The sequence below is a fragment of the Vigna radiata genome, chromosome 11, assembly GCF_000741045.1.
Source record: "Vigna radiata var. radiata cultivar VC1973A chromosome 11, Vradiata_ver6, whole genome shotgun sequence".
NCBI lineage: Eukaryota > Viridiplantae > Streptophyta > Magnoliopsida > Fabales > Fabaceae > Vigna > Vigna radiata.
This window is the reverse complement of record NC_028361.1, coordinates 1,576,435-1,585,137: the sequence shown is the minus strand read 5'-3', so window position 1 is coordinate 1,585,137 and position 8,703 is coordinate 1,576,435. Positions and strand designations below refer to the sequence as shown.

General features: G+C 34.4%; 1 protein-coding gene across 1 annotated transcript; it reads left to right on the top strand.

Moving 5' to 3' along the window:
• Positions 1 to 2,207: 2,207 nt before the first annotated feature.
• LOC106777950 (crooked neck-like protein 1) lies at positions 2,208 to 6,996 on the top strand. The gene is made up of 7 exons (XM_014665792.2): positions 2,208 to 3,538; positions 3,634 to 3,699; positions 3,991 to 4,135; positions 4,220 to 4,438; positions 6,120 to 6,312; positions 6,426 to 6,621; positions 6,721 to 6,996. Exons 1-7 carry the CDS (start codon positions 2,382 to 2,384, stop codon positions 6,830 to 6,832), a joined length of 2,088 nt encoding a protein of 695 aa, XP_014521278.1. The 5' UTR covers positions 2,208 to 2,381; the 3' UTR covers positions 6,833 to 6,996.
• Positions 6,997 to 8,703: the final 1,707 nt, after the last annotated feature.

Sequence of the window (8,703 nt, the reverse complement as noted above, 5' to 3'; positions counted from 1 at the left end):
GAATCAATAATACAAAATTGACTACATACAACCATCCTATTTTATTGAAAAATAAATTTTATCATGAATATAATTAAATTACTTATCGTAATCTATATCTTGTTAAGAAGGAAGATAATGAGTCACACACATCTAAGCCCAAGAGAATGATGAACAAACCTTGCTGGTTAAGAATTTTCAAGTATGTGTTTTCCCTAAAAGGCCCTTTCAAAGAATTCATGTATGTCTTGCAATTTAATTGTAGAGCTACAAAGAGACCAAAAAAAATACAATCATCTTTACATATTTTGTCTTCAGGGTGTGCTCACTTGGAAGTAATTGGAGGAGATGATTTGGAGGAGAGTGATTGAGTGGATTTAAGAGAATTTAAGGATAATTTTTTGTGTGTTTATTTGAATCGATTTGAAGGTAATTGAGAGTGAATTTAGAGGTAAAGTTTATGAGAATTAGAATATGATTTTGATATGACAATTTTAAAAAATTTGTTTAATTGATAGAAATTAAAGATTACCAAAATACCCTTAAATATTAAAATAATATAAAATGATATTTGTTAATGTTATATTTAATTATAAAAATGTTTATAAAAAGTAAAAAATTAAAAAATATATATTAAAAAGTTGATAGCCGCATGTAGCACCTCCACGAAGGACCACCTTCCAGCCATCGTCAACTATCACGCTTCCATCTTTTTATTTCTTCCCAAACCTGCAAGGTTTACACACATAGAACTCCACACATGGTAAGACATTGTCCGCTTTGGGCCAAGCTCTCACGGGTTTGCTTTTGGTACCACTCCAAAAGGCCTCTTACCATTGGAGATATCTATGTGTATATAAACCCTTGACCAGTCCTTCTTTCACTCAATGTAGGACTTTGTTTGCAGTCCAACAATTCCCCACCATCGTCATATTCGCCGCCCATCACCAATCATGGAGGACGCCGCCACCGCAGAACCAGCAAAATGCCACCGCTCAACCAATCGCTTTTGAGGATGCGGGTTACGGCGGGTGTTGCCCTCGCTCCATTGATACTCTCTTGCCCTTTAATCGGACGCCGTCGTCGCTCCAGAGTCGCCATCTTCCTCGCGCCAAACCCTTTAATCGCCAACGCTATTCGAAGTGGTTCTGCATAGTGGAATTTTGTAATACACCGAGGGCAAAACTGACATTTTACTACTAATCCTTTCAAATATCTTCCCTTGTACGAGTGATGAGAAACCTCTCCATCCTCCATCCTGCAAATCCATCTTCGTAATTCATTACTATTCCTCTCAAACGACATTTCCTTTCATCACTTGCAAATCCTTAGATATTAGAATTCCCAGTATTTTGACATGCAGTCAATTTATCATAACAAAAACTCTTGATAATGGTCAAAATAGATTCACCTTATTAGAGATGAAAAATAGATTGACTCGTAAACAATTTTTTAATTAAAATTAAAAGAAAAAAATAATATAAAAGAGTACTTTTTGTATTCAATGATTTAAAAACTAAAAATAGTATTATAATTAGAATTGTTAATACCAATATCTGTGTTAATATAGTTGCAGATTTTGATAGTAATACCTATAAGATTAAATGTATTTTTGAAATGCTTATTTTACATCTTCAATTGAAATTAGAAAAATAAAATTAGCGGGTTAAACTTTTTTTCCTTTAATTGAAACTTCTCTTGTATAAAATGTAGAGATTTATTAATTTATTAAATACTCATTTCAAAAACAGTATTACTTTCATTGGAAGATTTTTTTTTTTCCATGCAAATAATATTTTTAAAAAGTATTATAGCTAAAATAAACCTCAATATTTTTTGTTAAAGAATAATATTTTTACCGGAGTGGGGAGTCTTTAAATGAAGTATAAAACAAAAGCTAAGTTTTTGTTTCTTGATAAGAGAATTTCAAATTTTGAGAAGATTATAAATTTCTTAAACCATAAATAAATAAAAATAAACATACATAATCAATTATTATATCTTAAAAATATTAAATAAACAATTATATCTTAAAAATATTAAATAAATAATTATATTATAATATTTATACACGTCTTAAATATATTAGATAATTAATTATCATGTTAGAGTATCTTAATAATATATTAAATTATCATAATATAATAAAATATGATAATAAATTATTACAGCATAAAATATTAATAAGATTAAACATGCTTTTTTCATGAAAATTTTTGAAAGTTTATACTCTCGTTTTTGGAACTGCCATGGAAACCCTAATACTTTGTGTAATCAAATAGTGGTCAAATCGAGGTAAACTGAAAAAAAAAGAAGGATAGAGAGTGTTCTTCCCCATCTGGTTAGGGTTCAGGCACAGGGCTGCATTACACCAGAGAAGTTGCTGATCAAGACCTGCTACGATGTCTTCATCGAAAGAGGCGGACCCAACCCTGGGTTACCTCACTCGGAAGGACACGGAGGTGAAGCTTCCGCGTCCAACCAGGGTCAAGAATAAAACCCCCGCTCCAATCCAAATCACCGCCGAGCAAATTCTCCGGGAGGCTCGGGAGCGTCAAGAGGCGGAGATCCGCCCTCCTAAGCAGAAAATCACCGACTCCACCGAGCTTGGCGAGTACCGTCTTCGCAAGCGCAAAGAGTTCGAGGACCTTATCCGCCGTGTTCGATGGAACATTGGCGTGTGGATCAAGTATGCGCAGTGGGAGGAATCGCAGAAGGACTTCAAACGCGCGCGTTCCGTTTGGGAGAGAGCGCTGGAGGTGGATTACAAGAATCACACGCTCTGGCTCAAGTACGCGGAGGTCGAGATGAAGAACAAGTTCATAAACCACGCGCGCAACGTGTGGGATCGCGCCGTCACGCTTCTGCCCAGGGTGGATCAGCTGTGGTATAAGTACATTCACATGGAGGAGATGCTAGGCAATGTCGCCGGCGCGAGGCAGGTTTTCGAGAGGTGGATGAAATGGACACCGGACCAGCAGGGATGGCTGTCCTACATAAAGTTTGAGCTTAGGTACAACGAAATTGAGCGCGCCAGAGGGATTTTCGAGCGATTTGTTGACTGCCACCCTCGGGTTGGGGCTTGGATACGCTATGCCAAGTTTGAGATGAAGAATGGCGAGGTTGGGAAGGCTAGAACCGTGTACGAGAGAGCCGTGGATAAGCTATCTGATGATGAGGAAGCAGAGCAGTTATTTGTTGCTTTTGCGGAGTTTGAGGAAAGGTGTAAGGAGACTGAGCGTGCAAGAGCTATCTATAAGTTTGCTCTGGATCATATTCCCAAGGGAAGGGCGGAAGATTTGTATAGAAAATTTGTGGCATTTGAGAAGCAGTATGGGGACAGGGAAGGGATAGAGGATGCCATCGTTGGGAAGAGAAGGTTTCAGTATGAGGACGAAGTGAGGAAGAATCCGTTGAATTATGATTCCTGGTTTGACTACATAAGGTTGGAGGAAAGTGTGGGGAATAAGGAAAGGATCAGGGAGGTTTATGAGCGGGCCATAGCCAATGTCCCCCCGGCGGAGGAGAAGCGCTACTGGCAGCGCTATATTTATTTGTGGTATGTTTGATTTAGATTTCTTTGCTTTTTTGTTTATTCACTTATTTTGACAATTTTTTTTCCTAATGTTTGTTAATTGTATATGTGCAATTCAGGATTAATTATGCACTCTATGAAGAGCTTGATGCTGGGGATGCTGAGCGAACTAGGGATGTATACAGGTATGCATCTGTTTATAAAGTTTGGATATAACTGTATTGATATTGCTTTGAATGTTGCTAATCACTACCATGTTTAAGTTTCTATCTTGTTCATCAACTCATTAATGTTACGATTCATGAATCATACTACTATTTATGCTTTTACTTTTTCACCAATTTTCTTGTGCTTATTATCTTCCTTTACCAAATCACTTAAAAGACAAATTCTTTGTACTGTTGGTATCATAGATTTACTGTACTGCTATTGAGTCTTAGCCATGCTGATGTTCTTTGTTTCTTCCATTTGTTCAGGGAGTGCCTCAACCTTATACCTCACAATAAGTTTTCGTTTGCAAAAATATGGCTTCTAGCAGCTCAATTTGAAATACGTCAACTGAATCTCAAGGCTGCTCGACAAATATTAGGAAATGCCATTGGAAAGGCTCCTAAAGATAAGGTAATATATCCGTGGACACGAACACAACTTCTTTTAATTGTAATCTGGTTAACTTTTAACGCATTATTACTCTTTTGACAACAGATTTTTAAGAAGTATATAGAAATAGAACTGCAACTTGGTAATATAGACCGGTGCAGAAAATTATATGAAAAATATCTGGAGTGGTCTCCAGAAAATTGTTATGCTTGGAGCAAGTATGCTGAGTTGGAGAGATCGCTATCTGAGACCGAACGAGCACGAGGAATTTTTGAGCTCGCAATTGCCCAACCAGCGTTGGACATGCCAGAGCTCTTGTGGAAGGTACAGAATTTATTTCTTGTGCTATGTCAAGACACTCACATTTATTTGTCTGACATCATTCTCGATTCAGCATGAGGATTTATTTAAATTTCGTATTTGAATGGAATGGGAAATTATGGAAATAGGTGGGTAGCTTTTTTAGGAGCCTTATACTAAAACCATTGAAAAAGCAGGTAGAAAAGTAAAAATTTAGGCCTTTATATGCAAACTATTTTCTGTTTTATAATTGTATGATGCCTTGACGTGTAAAAAGTTGAATGAAAAATGGGGAAATTACTAAAGAAGAAAGTAATGTTTGTACTTTGTAGATATTATTTGATGATTAAGGGAAAAGGAATTATTGACGATGTAGAACACAGCAAATTAACTGTGACAAGTGCACAATTTTGTTGTGTTTATGCTAGAATTTACTATTTTACCTGGAATTTATGGAAAAAAATAATTTTTAGAAAAATTGTAACAAATTTAAGGGATTGGACCTTTGAGTTTCATGTATCTGAATTGTATTTGATACTGATTCCCTAGGATAATTCACCGATATGTGTGTGTATGGGTCTATATATTACAGAGGTATTCAAACCTATGAAAATACTATGATGTCAATGATTTATAATTTTTTATTTTGGTAATATCTAAGAAATGTGACTTTGTGATGTCATTGGCTTGGGTTGGTTTGAGTGGTGGTTGTAAAGTGTGTGGGTGGCCTATGTATGGCCAAGAAGAACCAAGAAGGAAAGAAGAAGAAACACACAAAGGAAAAGAAAGAATTAGAATAAGAAAGAAGACTAGGAGAAGAGATTTGTCTTTGGATTGATAGTTTCTCTTGACTCAAGAACGAAGGGAGGAAAGGTTCCTCTTGCACCACTAACTCTTGAGCTAAGCAAGAGAGGAAATTGACCACTAACTCTTCACACCCCTTAGGATCATGGAAGGAGTGTCCACCCTTTTGTCCGAACAAAGCTACAAGCTAAATTACTGAAGGAGTAGTCAAACACACTATAGCTGTCCTTGTGTCCAAGCAAGGATTTATTGCACGAAAAACTATTTTCTACTTTATCGTGAACTTTCTATCTTTACTTATAGTTAATCTCCGTCTAGGAACCTCTTGAAGTGACTCCTTCCTGTTCACGATCACATCGAGTGGTTAGATGAGATGTGCCAACTTTATTATAACCTCGATTAGGTGCCCACAACTGATGGTGGAGGTTTGGGTAGCAATCGCATTTTGGGTGGTATGAGTGGTTTAGAGAGATGGAGGTTCGATTTAAACATTATTTGCTGTGAGGACAGCAATTAAGATTGTGGTTCAAGCTTGGTGGTTGAATGATGTAGCAGACTGAACAGAGGAGACGAAAGGTGCTTTGCGTTCGACAGAAATTAATTTAAAATCTCTTAAACTTTCATTAGGTTTTTAGCTGATTTAAAAGTAGCTGTATTAGGTTTTTAGCCAATTTAAAATCTCATAAATGTAGCTGATTTAATTATATTTTTCAACTGAAAAATTTGAGTAGTTGTATGTTAGCAACTGCTGCACTCATGGTTGCCCTGGTGTGACAGCCTCTTTTTTCATCATTCCTTATTTGCCTTCTATTGTTCGTTTTATGTCTTGCATTTTGCATACCTCGATAACTATATTCACATTAGTCATAATGTAACTATGAATTTTGTTGACACAAAGCAGGCATTCATTGACTTTGAGACTGCTGAGGGTGAATTTGAGAGAGCAAGAGCACTTTATGAAAGGCTTCTTGACAGAACAAAGCACTTGAAGGTATGGATAAGCTACGCTGAATTTGAGGCAACAGCTATGGATGTGGACAATGTAGACTTGTCGGAACATGAACAAAAGAAGCAATGCATTGAGCGTGCTAGAAGTATGTGATTCCAGTGCTATACCTATGCTGTTAATTGGTTGTTTTTAGTTATTTTGAACGTAAGTCAGATGGTTTTCTGAATCCCGTCGTAATCTTGTTTGTGCCTGTATCAGGGGTGTTTGAGAAGGCTCTCAACTACTTCAGATCATCGGCTCCAGATTTGAAAGAAGAAAGGGCAATGTTATTGGAAAAATGGCTCAACATGGAGAGTACATTTGGAGAGCTGGGTGATGTTAGCTTAGTCCAGTCTAAGCTGCCCAAGAAGCTCAAAAAGAGAAGGCACGTTGCCACCGAAGATGGTTCTACTAGGTATGTAACTATCTCTGTATGCTTTCTATAGTTCCCACATTCTATATGGTGACAGCTATTCAGTTTTCTAACATCGTTCCTGTTAATTTAATTTTGCAGAATTGAAGAATTTATCGACTTTTTGTTCCCTGAAGAAAGCCAGACAACTAATCTCAAGATCTTGGAAGCTGCTTACAAATGGAAGAAGCAAAAGTTGTCTTCCGACGATTAACAAATGATAGTAGTTATATTTTTAGTGTGTATATATATTGGGGAAGAGTTAGTTCATGTATAACTAGCAAATACAGTGTGTCATCTACCTTCACATTATAAAATTCTTAGACCATTCCCTTTGATTTGAAATGTAATTTTAGAAATAGAGATCTCAGACAGTAGCAATCCTGAGCTTTTCAAGTTTTGACCGATAAGTGCATTTGAGGAACATGTGTGAAAAATTTCTATGGGGCCAACAAAGTTTATTTATGGTAAAATCTTGACAAACACAATAATAATTGCAAGTTACAACTCATTTTTAATTTAGAAACCAAAACAATCAACTCATGTTAGATTTCTAAATCTGACGAATTTATTACAAATTAAGAAATTGTTATTCTTCGAATATTTATACTGCCTTAAGAATTATATAATATGGTCTTTAACTATATAAATTTATTAATTGAATGATTTACCGATAGCAGACAATAAAAAAGTGAACTTTATCTGAAATCTTCTTAACGTTTTTAAGCGCTAATTAAATTATTTATCTCAAAATCCAAAAATTTCTCGTAGGTTATCAAAATAATTTATAGTCGAATCTATATTATTTTCTTCAGATATTTTTTTTTAAATGTATACTACCATGTAATGGTCGAATATTTAACTCTCATCTCATTCTTAAATGCAGTTTTGACTATATTTATAATTAAAAAAATTTCTCTAATGATTGTGGTGGTTCAACAATATGAAAGTATGGCAATAAGTCTTTACACCAAAATCTAAAAGAAAATTTTAAAAAATTCATTAGCTAGATTCACTATTAAAAATGTAAAAAAAAAAAATTCTTATCATGTTTAGATAAAATTTTATCTTTTATCTTTTTTTTTTATCATAGGCTAACATTAATACTAACTACATAATTTTTTCAAAAAATTACATAACTCATTATCATGTAGTTTTACGTATTATAAATATCTTAGAGAATGATATTAGAGCCTTATCAAAAACTCGTTGCCTATATTTATTATCAAATAGCTGCTCATACAAACAATCTCCTATTACTGAGTAGATTGTGAAAAGAAATTATTTGATAATCTTTATTTTATTTTCCTTATCTTTTATTATTATTATTATTATTATTATTATTATTATTATTATTATTATTATTATTATTATTATAATCTCATGTGTACTATCTTTATCTTATAACTAAGTTGATTTGTAACTTATTCACTGAATTTTTTATAAAACTTGTAGATATTATCTTTATTTTCTTATGTTATAATGCTGTGCATTTATAATTTATTCACTTATTTATCTTTAATAAAATGAAAAAAAAAAGTACTAACTTATCTATTATTATATGTGTGACATCCCTATTTTATACCATACATGTCTAAAAATCAAGATGTCCACATTGATAATAAAAGAGAGCAGTTGAAGAGTAGGAAAGTTAATCAGGTTGTGAATACAGAAATCCCGAAATCTAGAGGAAATTAAATAAACAAAACACGTGGGAAAATGCTAGAGTTTTTCAAAATAGATACATATATTCAAATAGAAGGTCAACAGATTATAAATCAAAAAAAAAACTAAGCTGCAGCGTCAGTGTTGTCTTGGTCTTCCAAAACATCCTCCAAAGTGGGTTCATGCTCATCTGCTCACATCCAACAAGGATGATCATCGCAAAAGAGAAACATACAACATACACAAAAACAAGGCAAGGGTGAGCTAATTATATAAATAAACATCATGCAACAGATTAAACATTTGATCATAAGAGAGTGCATGGATAGCAAACACATTTTATAGAAAACAACCTAAACATGTGAGATTCTAGACTTGACTCGTCCGGACTTTAAAATGAGAGTCGGGCTATGGCGAGTC